We start from the raw sequence: 15,551 nt of genomic DNA, 5'->3' as shown, positions 1-15,551 counted from the left end.
TGTACAGAAATAACAATATGTATTAGAGAGATAGCCAACGAACGTCGTTGTCAACTGAATTCTATAAAAGTAAGCGGACTATTTAGTAACTTATGGTTCTCCTTGAGGAAGACTGACACGCTCAAAAAGTGCGTTTGTATAGATAGAGCAGAACATCCTCAATTCATGCATAAACATTTATACAATATTTAACATCTGAGATGGTGACAGATTATTACGTCTATCGTTGTGAAGTTTCGCCATTCCAGGGCTGCCACACTTGGAAGAGCAAAATATCCGTAGGCGCAGTGACGCACGGCCACGCCCACCTAATTTAGAATTTAGAATGACCGCGCCCACGCATTTTTTGTTTGCACGTTTTCTTGGTACAGTGTATTAATGAAATGCTACTACGCCTAATTGCAGAACAGCAGCAACAGTTATTTACTATATATCCATAACTGTTAGAACTAAAGAACAGCAGAAAGTTTTATTTACCACAAATCCTTAACGATTAAGCTTGTAAATTGCGCTACTTTGTTGCTACTAGAAGGAACAAATTCTAGGTGTGCATAGTGGCGACCAAGGAACTCTTCAAAGTATTTAGCAGCAAAATTCTTTGGCACTCTGCCAATCAAGCCACCTGCGTTACCATGTGAATGGCTGTCAAACACAATGAACAAGCTGTGTTCCTGCAGGTAGCACACTGCAAATGAATAAGGTGATACAACTAGCACGCCAGCCACCACTTTGTCATCAGTGAAAGAACGTAGCCTGCCGGAGACAAAATCTACTAGCCCCTGCCAACATCCCGGTCGTATGAAATAATCCTCCGAAGCTAGAAGGGTGGGCGAGGGTTCCATGCTTACAACATCGTATGCACTCAGAAACCCCTTCAAGCCCATCTGATCGTACGTAGCATTTCCTGCCCTCATAGCGTTGACAAGAGTCTCTTCTAGGAAAGAGGTTTCAGGCGGTAGTAAAAACGAGTCTTTCTGCAAAAGAATCAGCTGACACACTTGAGCTGCTATGACAGTGCAAGCATTGCTGCCATCACGTCCATCAATACGAGACTGGCAGAGCGAAGATGCTAATAGGTATTCTGAACCCCGGTATGTCCATATCTCTTTAGAGTCTAGATTCTCATTGTGGTGAAGTAACTGTGATTGAAGAAACTCAAATGCATTAACTTTCGGACTACTTGCATTATGGGCTGTTGGAGTATCACCTCGTTTGCTCATTTTGCTGGCCGTTGTGGCAGGATGGGTGTGGATAGCAGAAGTACTTGGACGCTTGCGTGAGAAAGGAGGATGCTTTGTAACTGAACTAGATCTGCGTTTTGTCTGGAATTGAATAACAGGTTCTTTCAAATCTTGCATTGGGCATGGGTTGTGTGCAGATGATTCAGATTGACACACTAGGACGGGTGTCTTTGCACAAGCTGCTTCTTGATTTACTCCAGTGCTCCTATTTGTTGCAGCGGACTTGGTATTCTTGGCACGACCAGCTGCCTTAGCCACATGTTGTGGCAGCTCCCGTCTCATCGATGGCGTGGGTGTAAACGTTAAGCACGTCATTTGACCTTTATTGCAACCAATTGTCATCAAGCTGTTAAGCAAGGGCGTACCGATACTGTTGCGGGTATTGGATTTGTCGCTGCCCATGTTTGAAAAATTTCGTTCGATATCTGCACTAGAATGTGGTATAACTAGCATAGCTGATGCAAAACAAGATAAAAGAGGAAATTCCTGGCAGCCAGAGGCATCTGACCTTTTAATCAATTCATGCCAGTGTTTGTCTATAGCCAGAGGTAATGAACTTCGACTAGAAGTGCTCTCGGTCTGATAGCGCTGCCACTCCCGCTGCAGCTTGGTAATATTCTCTGGGAGGACAACATTCGAGAATTGGCTAGCTAGGTGGCCAATTTCTCTTGCTGAGCGTTCCTTGCCTCTTTCGGGGCATAGAAACCGGAGAGCAGATAGAACAGGGCATGACAGAGGCAATCGACGTTTGACCTCTTTTGCTGCCACAAGATAAAAATCTCGACATACAGTCAGGAAAGCGCTCCTTTCAAAATGAGACATATCTGCCACAATAGCCTCGCAGTCCTTGCTGATAACCAAATCTATCACATCAATCCACAGTGCCTCATTGTCTAGGTCAAGGGTAAGGCAATCAGTGGTTTGGCTTATGCTTGACTGCTTGATGCAGTTGAGAAGAAGTATCTTCAGAAGTTGTCGCTGGTCATCATACAGTTTGTGAATCATAACATTGCTTGTCTGATAGCGGCAGTTCACTGTTGTAAAAATAGGTAAGACTTCCTTCAGAAAGTATAGGTAGGCTTTAGTGGACTTGGCTGCCATCAATTCAACCCACTCCTTTACTTTTGAAACGTTCCTTACATCGTTGTCTTGGGTGAAGTACTGTTCAAGAGCGTCCCACTGCTCCAAGACTCTTGATACACTTTGATGCAAGCTGAGCCATCTTGTAGAGGACGGTTTTATGAGCTTGTGTGAAGGAACGTTTGCAGCTGCCTGAAACTCTTTGTATCTCGCGACACGTTTTGCACTTTTCTCAAAAAAGTATGCCACATTCCTAGCGAAGTCTTCTACTATGGGTGGTATGCATTTAGCAGCACCCTGAGCACAAAGGTGGAGCTGATGACATGTGCAGTGAATAGAATACAGGTAAGGTTGAACGTTCTTGAGCCTAGTCAAAACAGAAGTCTTTGATCCACGCATGACGTTGGCCCCATCTGATCCATAAGCGATCATGTTTCTCCATGGAATACCATCATCTTTGAACATTTCTTCAATCTTGCCGAAAATGTTGGTAGCAGACGCTGACGGGACTGGTTTAATGCCCAAACTATAGGACTTCACCAATCCATCTGTAGTGTCGATCACGCGAGCTGATACTGCCACCTGTTCAAACACTGATATATCAGTAGATTCATCAGGAACGATGCTGAAAAATCCAATTTTCATCTGGGAAACGAGATGTGCGTGCATGCTATCAGCAACGGTGTGCACGGCTGCAGTCATTTTGGTGCGCCCGGCAGAAACGGCTGAAGCAATCTTAGAATCCGGGAAAAGGATTGGAAGCAGTGGAGTCAGATGATCAGACACTGCAAGAGCTACGTCATGCTCAGCAAAGAAGAATGCCAATTTTAGGACGGCGTTTGTTGCAGCTACCGAAACAGCGTTCTCTTGCTTTGGAGCAAAGCTGGCCTTGATAGTGCCTTTCCATCCAGAATATTTTTGTTGTACTCTTGCAACGTGCTCCCGCGAGGTTGCGTGGGTACGCAAGGTCCTAAGACCGCCAGTCTTGTAGCTGAGGTCCTTAGTGCACAGACTGCAGAAGGCCATGCCTGCACTTCTCTTCGACTCTGTTAACCAACCAGAGCATACAGGATCGCTCTCCCACTCCTTCTTGTAGGCCTGTAGCCATCGTTTCATGATGCACGATCGGATCTATCCCGGATACGCTGCCCGCATCTTGCCTCGCGTGGCCAGGCTTTCACCTCAGGCGCTAGGCGCCTGACAAGTAGTGAAAGGTCTGGCTACGCGAGACTACCTCACATCCCCAAACATCCCGGAACTGTTAGACTACTGCAAAAGAAATCGACGTTCGTACTGTTTGTACATTGTACTAGGTAAGTTAGACATACAAATTTACGTACAGTACACACCACGGTTCGATAGCACGACGTTGAGTGACTTTGGAAGACCTACAACTAAATGCCATGTGATCATCGAGTATGTGTTTGCTCAGTGCTGCATTTATCCGTAGGAATGGCCTACGGAATCCGTAGGCAAGTATGAAGGCCATTTTACCGTAGCCTACGGTAAAATCCGTAGGAGTGGCAGCCCAGCCATTCACACACAACAATTGTCACTATGGCTGTTCATAATGGCAAGTGGAGTCTTTACCCCAAGTGGGCGCCCACCAACGCGACAAGTGAGCCCATCAGGGTACATGTTTTTGTGTAGTCTAAGCGTCGATCAATGGCCAATTTGATATAGATTGCAAGCATTACGGTGACCGTGAACTTGATAAAGCAATCCTAGTAGATATCAATGACCACCAGGATAGCACTGAATATCATCGTCAACGGACCGGTTGCAAGACCACAGAAGAACTCCCAAAAACTAAAACGAGTCATAGTCTTATGAAAAAAGCTAGAGAAACAGAAGGAAGAAAGACAGACAAGTCTTATGAAGACAATCATTTCGTTTAGGTTAATTATTAATGTTGAAAAATCTGATTACAGTCGCGTGTAACTTATCCGACATTCGCTTATCCGATGCGTAATGGAGGAAATGATCTCATTCCAGAAACTTTAACTCAGAGTCCACCTCCAATCGAAGAGACAGTTATCAGTTCAGGGTAAGAGGCTGCACATCCAACCATTGCTCACGAAAGAGAGAGAAAGGAAGTTAGAACAACCCCAAGAGATTGCTCAGGTGGCTAATGGTGTTGCAGGGCCGACATACATGTCGACATCGCGTAGGAATCCGCCACGAGTTAGAAAATTACCAGACAATTTGGACTTGCAGTGCTTTTGTAGTACATTATTTAGACATGGTCCTAAATAAGAAGACGGTTATTTAAGTCTACTGTAGTAGTTCTGAGTGAAGGTAATTAGGGTTGCCGTTAAGTATATGCACAGTTTGTTTAGTGTCTATTCAGTGAGTAATAACAGTTCAGTTTGGGTGTCTTTGAGTCCATTTATTGGCGTATTCCTACTTTTCCAAATAGAAACCTTCCGTATATTACACTAACTGCACAACCATGTTTGCTACGTGAACCACATAAAAGCAACGCTTCACACGCACGTACACCACACACACACACACACACACACACACACACACACACACACACACACACACACACACACACACACACACACACACACACACGCACACACGTACACATAAAGTTTGCAGTCATATTCCTGCGTAAGTACCTATTGTATACATCCTTGTAAGATAGCTATGAAGCAGGAGTCACTTCAGCTGCGCTAAACTTGCTAAAAGCATAAACATAGCTGTGAAAACCGTGTCTTTTTAGATCTTTGGTATTGCAGTAAGTCATTTGCAATAATATATTCTTAGAATTGACCACGTTTGTGACTTGGTACTCTATGTATAGTCTACAGTTTACGGGCATCTGTAAATATAAATGTTTCTGAAATTATTTAACTGGCGTCCAAGCACAAGACACCCGCACGGACCAAGTATGACAATTTTGTGTCCCGCGTGACTCATTGTTTACTGTGGTATATAAATTGCCTGAAATGTTGCCTACTAGAATCCACAGCTAAAATGGAGCTAAATCATCAGGATATCCTATAGTTCACCGCATGCATATTTGATAATACTTCAGGTATTTTCTAATCTTCCTATCTTCTGCTGTCTTTCCTGTATGGTTACTTTATCCGTTTTAAAAGAAGCCGTCCGTTCTATCACATGTGTTTGTAGGCGTGCGGCAATGTGCTAGCCAGCAGTGTGGAGCACAAAAGAGCTTTACAATTGTGTACAGCACAATCCCAGACAGCAAATTTAAACAACTATTTCATTAGAGAGGCTTTGTAATGTGATCGAGGAGTCCAGAGGATTGTGTTGTATTTTCCTTTAGCTTGGTGCAACTCGTTGGCCGTGCAGCCAAATGATGTTGTTTCTTGGCTGGGACATGTGACTGTTATGAAAGTTGTAGATTCCAGAACTGTGATTTCGGGTCAATGAGACAATCAATTGAGTGTCATAGCAATTATTAGATCTCGTATCAGTGGTAAATATCAGGGCAGCATAGGTAATTCATTATCTAATAAACTAGTATTAGTTGGTAGGTGTGTTTGTGCGTGTGTGTACGTGTGGTCGTGTGAAGTGTGTGCGTGTGTGCGTGAGTACGTGTGGTCGTGTGAGGTGTGTGTGTGTGTGTGTGTGTGTGTGTGTGTGTGTGTGTGTGTGTGTGTGTGTGTGTGTGTTTGTGGTGTGTGTGTTTGTAGTGTGTGTGTGTGTGTGTGTGTGTGTGTGTGTGTGTGTGTGTGTGTGTGTGTGTGTGTGTGTGTGTGTGTGTGTGTGTGTGTGTGTGTGTGTGTGTGTGTGTTGATTATGCTGGAATTGTGACTTATTAGTTTATGTCTTGTTAGTTTGACTATCATCTGTCTACTATTGCTTTTAATTCAACTAGGAGACGATATCCTTATTCTACCTATCGTCTTCTTCTTCAATAAATCTTCAATTGACAATAAAAGCTGTATTGTTCGCTCTTTACTTTAACACTGTCGATCACAGGTTTTTCTTGCATGCCCAATTTTTTTTATAGAAAGACTCTCTACCTTCAAGAGTTCACCACCCGAAGGCATGAGTTAGAACCATTTAATTAAGTACTGTTGCACAACTTTCAGCGTCCAATTTATTGATCATATATTTCATGCAATGAGAAGCTAGTATTACAAAGAATTGATCAAAGAAAATCGAACATAATCTAAACTCGAGGTTTCTATTGAGAGAAGTTCAATCAGAACGAATGTGCAAATTTAAGTAAAAGAAGTGTCATATAACGTGCGCTAAATATCCGTGTTTATTTGGCTAAACAACAACTCTCTCCTAATAATTTTTACGACTAAAACTCCTAATTCTATAGTATCGTATGCTAGCAATCTAATCTTCTATGCCTCTAATTAACAGCTAAACTTACATGTCAATATCTAAACTAGCAAATGACCAAATTCAAACTGTCGTGTAGTCACTCTAGCAAGCATCTTCCACATGCATGTTTTCCAGAAAGCTAACAACTTCCCTAAACGAGGGTCGTTTCCAAGCTCTTTCTGCCCAGCAAGCTTGCATTACGGTTGCATATCCCTCCGGGCAATCGTCTGGAACGACAGGACGCTCACCTCTTTCCACGGCATCGTCTACTTGGTGAGCAAACCGATACTGCTCGAAAGGAAAACCACGTGACCAAATCTCCCAAAGCACAATTCCAAAACTAAACAAAAAAATGTAATATAATAATTAAATACAATAGAATTGACGTCGCCGAATACCTGTAGACATCGATTGATCCATCGTAGCGCTCTCGACGTGCTAACTCTGGTGCACTCCATCTCACTGTCCCAATACCATCTTCAGACAAATCTCTCATCTCAACTAGAAGTTCGCTTTCTGAGTTATTGCTGTTCAATGAATTGTTTCGCTTTGATCGCCGATTTCTTTGTGCACAATCAAAGAGTCTTCCAAGACCAAAATCAGCCACTTTGACAATCCAACTTTTGCAAACGAGTAAATTCTCACTCTTCAAATCTCGATGAATTCTCGGTGGGTCCAATTTGTGAAGAAATTCCATTCCTTTCGAAGCGTCTAGAGCAAAATCTATTTTACGATTTTGATCTATTTCAATACTGACATCATCCAGTACGTGACGTAAAGAACCTCGATGAGCAAACTCGACGACAAGAAACGGTTGCGCTTGTGGACTTGATTTACCGGCTCCGATGAAAAGTACAATATTACGATGACGCATTGTTTGCATAAATTTGATTTCTGCTGTAAATTCCAACGACGATTGTGATTCATCATTGTTAATCAGCATTTTCACAGCAACGTCTATATTACGGTATTGCGCTTTCCACACTTTTCCCGAAGCTCCTCCTCCTATTTCCTCCTGTAGTTCTATTTCTTGCCAACTGATCTGCCACGCATCATTCAAAATTTGTATGTGACGACGGAAAGACGTTTCTCGTTCTCTTCGTTTTTTGGTGATACGCCGCAATACCACAACGAGTATAGTAATAATACCTATAACAAGAATAACTCCCGTTCCAATGTAATAATAAGTTGCGTCTTCACAGTGAGATCCGGTGAAACCGAAAGTGCACGCACATATGGGAACTTGCGTTAAGCTGTTACTCACCACCAAACATCTTCCATGACGACAGTAACCTGTGACACAAAGGTTGCAGTCGGTCAGCTGTGATGAACGCTCTTGTCTTGTCGTCGTTCCGTTTGGACATTGGCGGCATTTTTTCGTCTCTGCTTCAGAGTAAAAACCTACTTTGCAGATGTCGCATGAAAAACGAGAAATGTTGCTCGACCCTAACCCATCAGGACATTCAGCCTTTATGTAAAGTAAACTAGAAGGCGCTAAACTTTGCAAATATCCTCGCCAGAAATCCAGTGATGAATAGAGAAATTTGCTCGGCAAATTTGTTAGTTTTTCAAATGCCACGAAATTCCAAGTATTCAAATGAACAATAAACATCCACAATTGGAAATTTCCGTCAAAAACGTTATTTCTAAAGAACAAAGGACACTTAGACGCAATCCACAGCATTTCATTTTGAGCTGTCGCAGAAAAATGACAAAGATATTCACTAGAATATGAAAGTTTATTGGTCGGTTCTAAATATCTCCACGAATTGTTAATCATGTTATATCTCCACAATTCTAATTTCACTTCAGAATTGTAGTCATATCCGCCAAAAACATACATTTCGAATTCTATAACTGCAGCAGCATGATTATATCGAGGTGAGGGAACGTTCTCTGTGTACTCGTTAGTATTAAGTTCGGATCCGGATCCGGATCCGGATCCGGATCCGGACACACTACTCTTGATCATTTTTACTTTCTTCCAAATTCTACGTGTAAGAGAAAGATGCCAAAGATCATTATAATATTGGAAATTATGTCTTGTCCAACCATATCCTCCAAACAACAAAGCTGACGTCGAGTTGATAGTGACGACTGTAAAGTCAGTTCTAAAAGGCCTAGGACTTGACATTAGTCGTATGTGATCTCTTGACTTGATTACCATTGTGTACCTACGTGACACAACCAGCCACACATTTTCCTGCATGTGCATACTTACAGCATCTGACGTCATCATTTCTCTGAGTATATTTATTCCTGTAACGTTGAGATATCCCTCCACTTGCCAGCGCTTTGTGCTTAAGTTCATCGACCACATGACTGGTGGCGCAGACTTTACATTGTTGAACGAAAAGGCAATCCGATAATATGTGTCTCTCCACAAAGACTGAAATCCGTAATCCGATGGAATTAGAAGAGTATCGTCCATTCTAGTAGCATGCCACTCCAGTTCTCCCGTTACATTGAGTCTCTGCATACTCCAACCATTTGAGCCACAAATTCCATCGTACCAAGGGATGTAATATCTAATACCCTGACTGGCCAATCGTAAAACATAACTTGGATCATTCAGTCCATCTAGAAACGACGACACTAAGTCTTGGAGATCACTTTTCTGAACCCTTTCTTTAAAAGCGACCCCATTAGAGACAGACAACCTACTAACATAACGATTACTAATACTTATATAAACAATCTCTCTGGTATCATTAACAAATATAACGTCCCCCTGAACTATTTCCTTAATTTTACTTTGAAAGCAGAGTTTCGTTTTATTCCAAATTGATTTCTTTACGGAATATTTCCAAATGCACTCGTCAACCGTAGCCAATACTGTTGTCTTTCCTGACCAACCACCAACTAAGTGTAATCTACGAAAGAACGGAAATGCGTAGTTCCCTACTTTCTCCCAACGATATGTTGTCTCTTCTATCACACAGCTCAGTCTGTAAATCAAAATATGATTTCTATATTCACTAGGGTAGAAAATGAAAACATCCTGACTACAGGAGCACAAAGAATCTTCACTTTCTACGGCCACCGCGTAAATTTCATAATTAATATCTGGCCAACTTGGCGCATCGCCCAAAATAGCGACTCGCTTCCATTTCAGTTGTTGGAATAAAAATATCCAAGTGCTGTTGATAGTATCAGAAGACAGAATGATTGCGCGTGAACTGCAAATTGTCACCAGACGTAACCTGTTCATCCAAGGTGGCCCGTTGGCATCACTAGCAATCATTTTCCAAGAGTTTGTTTCTTTGTAATAAATCCACGTTTGATATGAATTTCCATCACCTAAAATTGCGTCACCAATTTTTCTTTTAGATATTTCTCCAAATACCAGTATTCTGTAACGATCTTTAGGGATTGTCATCGACGGTTTAATCACTAATAATGCAGATGTACAGAATGTCAATTGCGGAGCATTACAGGTCCAAGAATTGAAGCGTCCAATCTTATTAAAATACTGAAAATTGCTGTTATAAACTCCAAATGTTTCAGTAGCTTTGCTTGCAAAGGTTGCAGGCAAGATATTGTCAAGTGGAAGTTGTTTTACTCCATTCCTTGCGTTTCGAATGTTAGATGAGCTTTTGCTTAGCTTGTAATGTGCAATAAAAAGAGTGAGCAGAAGTACGTACAAAGATAATTCCATGCCAGCATTCAGCGATAACTTGCTAAAGCAAAAAGATATAAATGAAATGGAGACGCTTTGGGATTGTCCAACAGTTTAATTAATAAGCGATGATACAAATACAGAGAACAACCAACAACAAACACAGACCGACAGACATATAAAGAAACAAACAAAAACAAACACGGACCGACAGACATATAAACAAACAAACAGACAACAATCATCTGCTGTACTTCTTGGTAATGAGTGAGTAGCCATGCAATCTTCATTTGCTCGTTCACAAAAGTTTGAGATAAGGGTAATACAATTAGATAATAGAAACGGCGTGATCAGATGCAAAGAATCACATTTTGATGATCCACTAGTAAGTTAATTGTTATTTGGTGTTATACTTGTGTGAAGCAACAGAACTGTAGTCAGTAGCAATTGCGTCAAACTATCATACTTGGAAACAAACAAGAACCAATTTAATATGCAACATGTTGCATAAATTAGTTTTACAGAGTTCCCATATCAACCATCACAGAAACCCAATCACAGCAGCTCTTGCAAATCCATTGCTAAAGAACTGTTTTAGACTGCGCCATTCTCCTGAAATCCTAGATCAATATCGCAGCCGCTCACTTTCAGTGCCTCACTAAACCACTACGAATACACGCACTTCATCGTTGACGTATCCCAACAGAGCGTGTTGATATCAGGATTAGGTGTCGCAGAGAAATATTTTCTTGCATGGCACTGATAGATGCTTGTACGCCATGTGACTTGTATATGCGAAGGACCTATTGAGATTGTGTCTTTGAACTGACGTCTAAAACACCCAGCACGTCTGCAGTAGCATCTTCCGTTCGTAACAAACCCTAAAACCTACATGGCTTGTAGTTGGAAGTATTTGAAATTCTTCTATCAGACCTTCTTCTACTCGCCTTATCTTCATTATTACTAGTGCATCGATCCATACATCCTCTAACAACTGTATAATTGATGGCAAAGATCAGGTCATTCTTTGGACTTGCAGGTCTATCATATATATATATATATATATATATATACACTTGATTGAATTCGTCGGTAAAACAGTGACTGTCAAATTTAGTGAGAATTAACAAATAAAATATCAAGTCATTTGACAACTTTCTAGCTAGGACAAATTACATAATTGAACTGCTTGCAGCCTGGTGTAGCCTCGTACCCAGCTCCTCTTGCGCGCCCGGAGAAGAGGCTCTGGTACACGTTGTCTTCGCATACGCGCATCAATTACCCTGAAATCGGCGTAATGTATACACGCATGCCAAACCGAGGTTTTTTTTTAGAATCTCAACCCGATAATGTCGCGAGCAACTGCTGAACGGACAACGAAATAGCTACCGTGCGTGGATGAAGCCGCAGATCTAGACGCAAGGTCAAGTGATCCAACTAGACGATTTTGGAACTTGCTTTGTGGTAGTGTAGAATTCGATGTCTAGTCGAAATGAAGTCGGGTTGTGTACAGTGTTTGCTTAGCGAGAAGGACGGCAGCAGAAGCTGCAGCTTATTTTGAAAAATTTCTATCTGTACGACAGCCGGTCTTGCACGCAGATCTTACTCCGACAATGTAGCACAAAATGGAGGTTGCAGGCTCATGACAGATAGAACTGGTATCTAGGTCGAAAAAAGCGGACAAAGAACATCACCTGTTGAACACGAAAGCTGTTCGCTGTCTTTGCGCGCGACACTAACAGCTTGACATTCTAAACAAAGTCGGTTCTGCATGCTTCCAGACATTACGCCGATTTCGAGGTGTAATTTATGCGCGAATGCGAAGACAATGTATGAAGCACTTTGCCGGGCGCGTAAGAGGGCCTGGGTACGTGGCGATAGCAAGAGTAGTCTCATTTACTCAAAACGTCTGCGCGCAAATGTCGTTTCGTCCATTGCAGCTCCTCGTTTCTTCTACTTGTATCTCGTTTTAACAATGACGATTTTAATATAATGACTAAGATTGCTCATTGGGACTATGGATGCTGTGACTGCCGTGGTTCCCATACAATTATTATTTATTGCAGCGTAGTGCCATATCAGATGTAGATCATCATTGCTCTTTTCAACCAATTGACTTTTTTTGAATTTGTAAAATCACCGTCACTAGTTCCAAGCGATGAGCCGTGCAATGACAAAATATGCATTGTATATCCTTCCTAGTCTTGGCCAAAACTTCATTTTCTTGAAAATTTTAGATACGGCTTGTGGGATGCCAAATTACCTAACATATAGCTCTAGGATTCAAAAATTGCCTACTCAGGAAATACCAGATTTTCTGAGATAGCACTTCTTAGGATCTACGGTTCGGGGTGTGAAACGCCTCGAAGATATAGCCAATTCTCTAAATGTTTCAGGTAATATATGACTCCGAGATATCAAATTCACGGATTAAGTTAATTAACAAATGGACGCACAGACAGATAAACAGTTAGACCGGGCATCTACGAGAGAACAAACAGACATATAAACAGACACACAACCGATACACACAACCGATACACAGTGGCGTAACTAGTTGGTTATAAGATGTGCTTTCCAGGGAAATCGACGTGAATTTCGTGAAAGCGAATATAGATATTCACAGACTAATTATCAATTAATTAAAAAGCAACATATGTAAGTCTAGCCTGCCTATTTAGCTAAGAATGATTACAAATATAACAATATTTAAAGCATACCTGACAATAAGTCTACTGCCGAAATGACAGTTGTACATGTGTACAGTCAATAATTAAATATTATAAGTTTTACTAGTATTACCTACACTATGGGCTGTGGCAATCTGGACAGTGGCAATCCTTCGTTGAACGCCACTTCTTCAAAAAAAGACGCACCTTACATGACACACGCACGCACGTAAGCACGCAAAAGCGGCCAGCTGAGCCGGCGCAACTCGTACTCTGGGAACTATAGGATGCTTTACAGTGGCTGGAGAGCGCACATCTCATCCGCATACTCCGTTAATTGATTGAGGTAACACACTCCGGCTCATCACATTTCAGAACGCCAACGTCTCGTTTCTGGTCGAAATCCGACTTGAACGTTCGTCTTGGACGGCTGAACTCGACCAGGCCGTCGCGTTTCACGACGATCTGAGACCGGCGTCGTGTCGATCGACCTCTCAATCTTCCGCGTATCTCAATTCACGTCACATCCGCATACTCGGCACTTCTGCAAATACACATTCGCGTAGCAATCTAATTTTACGTTAATTTCAGCCCCCAAAGCAATCCGACGCGACCGTTCGTGTCAGACTACGCATTTTCCAGCATCCACATCTCAGACTCAGAACGGCGTACGATAACGGGTGTGCGTCCACCGCATACTCGGTCAAAGGACTAAACAAACTCCCGCGCATCTCATTTCAAGCCGCCAAAGTCTCGTTTCGGGCCGTCGGAGGACGTCGAGGCCTAATCCGACGCGACCGTTTGTCTTCGACTTGCTATCTCGACCGGCCTACCGCGTTTCGCGACGATCCGAGACCGGCGTCGTGTCGAACGGCGACTTACAAACAGACAGACGGAAGTGCGCGTTCTCAAGCTTTTGCGTATTATAGTATAGGATTAGTAAACAAACACCAGGTAAGACTAAAAGTAAATCCGTTCACGAATAAGAAGGTAACATCTTACAATGCGGCCTACTAAAACTTTTAGTAGTGTAATTATAAATAGGCGGATGTCATGTTGTCAAGCCTGAAGAGACAATCAGGTCTTGGTTTCCACAATCCATTTAGTTGCGGCTGTCTTGAAATGATGGATTCATGTGCTTGTGTAGAAAAGTCTGGCAAACATAACCGTAGAAAGGCGTGCAACTGCATGCGTCAAGCTATAGTGCGCTCTTAGGTGAGAAGATTCATAAAGAGTACTAATTGGATGTAGACGATCTGCTAGACGACATATTGTCTATCAGACGGTAAGTGAGTTGGGTTCCCACACGTATTTAATCAGCATATTTTCGTATGACATCCAAAGAGCGACAAAGGAGACAGATAAAGCACAAGAGTTCGCGATAAACTTGTTTATCTATAACATGAAGCCATCTAACAGTTTAATTAAATGCTGCAATTAATAATATAAACCTGTTAGCCAGCATGCACTTATATAGTTTTACGCAATTAATCTAAATTCCGACCTAATCCCGCCTTTTCTTCGCATCTAACTCATTATAACTGCGAAAATATCGGGAGGTTTGCCTCTGCATCCCAACGATGTGAGTAAGTATAGATCCAGCAAGTACAAAGCTTTTCGATTGATACGAATATCTCCCCGGAGTCTAACCGTTGTTACGCAAATGGCTTCATTCCACCAACGTTTTAATGATTGAATCCGGTTAGCTTCGCTACATGGCTTTTCCTTGGTCCACATGGAGGAGTTGAATGATGACAGTCAAGGAGCGCTAAGTTAGAGAAACTTTCCTGACCCATCATGGACATGTTTAAAGCAATGCTGCAATTGTGAGAGAGAAATGATTCAGTCAGCTGTACAGCAGCCATGAGCTTTACCACCTGCATGTTTATTCAAGTAAATCCAGTGGCCTTGCTCAGGTTTGATCATTCACTACTATAGTTCGATCCTGCTGGTCAAGCCATCCTCTAACCGGAAAAAATTTAGAGTGGACACTTAAATTGCGAGAATATCACAATTAATGGACCACATTCCTAGGGTAACAAGCAGATACACTAGCTAGACACGCATGTACTATTGCCGAAGGATCAAGTTGTGTTTCAAGATAGGCAATAGACAATATTTGGGGGCGGAGCTTCTAGAGCATGCGCAATCTCGAGGGTAACACGCACTTTTCGCCGATCTCGTTGTACACAAACTCCACGTTTCCGGGTCTGCTTCTGAACCGTAGATCATCTTGTCGTTGACTAGGCTTTGTAAGTAAGTTCACTACTTACCGTTTCGTGAATCTTGTGAGAGACTTTGCCTGCGTAGAGACGCGTAGGACGCCATTTCTTGAGTACGGCTTCTCGAGGGTAAGAGACTGCAGATCAAGCTGAAGTCGCCTGATTCACATTCTGAACAGATACACGTGGAGTGGAAAGACAGACTACTCATTGCTTAGCGATGGAAGTTTTGTCATATGAAGATTTTGGTAGGGGAACCCATTCGGGGTAACAGAAAGTGACGCACTATCACTGTCTGTATGGTTGAAACTAGGACTAATTTTTCCGCATCTAGCGAACTATTTGAACTGTGGAACTGTGAAACTGTGTATCTTGTCCAACTAGAGTCAGCAAAAGTTTGTCT

General features: G+C 42.2%; 2 protein-coding genes across 2 annotated transcripts in view; both read right to left on the bottom strand.

The window, feature by feature from the left end:
• Positions 1 to 473: 473 nt before the first annotated feature.
• Positions 474 to 3,437, bottom strand: LOC134176412 (uncharacterized). The gene has a single exon (XM_062643082.1). It carries the CDS (start codon positions 3,435 to 3,437, stop codon positions 474 to 476), a length of 2,964 nt encoding a protein of 987 aa, XP_062499066.1.
• Positions 3,438 to 6,547: 3,110 nt separating this feature from the next.
• Positions 6,548 to 15,551, bottom strand: part of LOC134198493 (stress-activated protein kinase alpha-like) — a 10,770-nt gene continuing 1,766 nt past the window's right edge. The window contains exons 2-3 of the mRNA XM_062667905.1: positions 7,037 to 8,284; positions 6,548 to 6,978 (exon numbers count right to left, since the gene is read on the bottom strand). Coding sequence (XP_062523889.1) covers positions 6,741 to 6,978; positions 7,037 to 8,250 — 1,452 coding nt within the window. The 5' untranslated portion in view covers positions 8,251 to 8,284 and the 3' untranslated portion in view covers positions 6,548 to 6,740. The remainder of the gene's footprint in view (positions 6,979 to 7,036; positions 8,285 to 15,551) is intronic.

Source organism: Corticium candelabrum, chromosome 2 (genome assembly GCF_963422355.1).
Source record: "Corticium candelabrum chromosome 2, ooCorCand1.1, whole genome shotgun sequence".
NCBI classification, from domain to species: domain Eukaryota; kingdom Metazoa; phylum Porifera; class Homoscleromorpha; order Homosclerophorida; family Plakinidae; genus Corticium; species Corticium candelabrum.
The sequence above is the reverse complement of the archived record's forward strand: the minus strand, read 5'-3'. Positions and strand labels throughout refer to the sequence as shown.

Excerpts from the sequence above, each read along its gene's own strand:
- LOC134176412 (XM_062643082.1), bottom strand. The coding sequence starts at position 3,437 with ATGAAACGATGGCTACAGGCCTACAAGAAGGAGTGGGAGAGCGATCCT.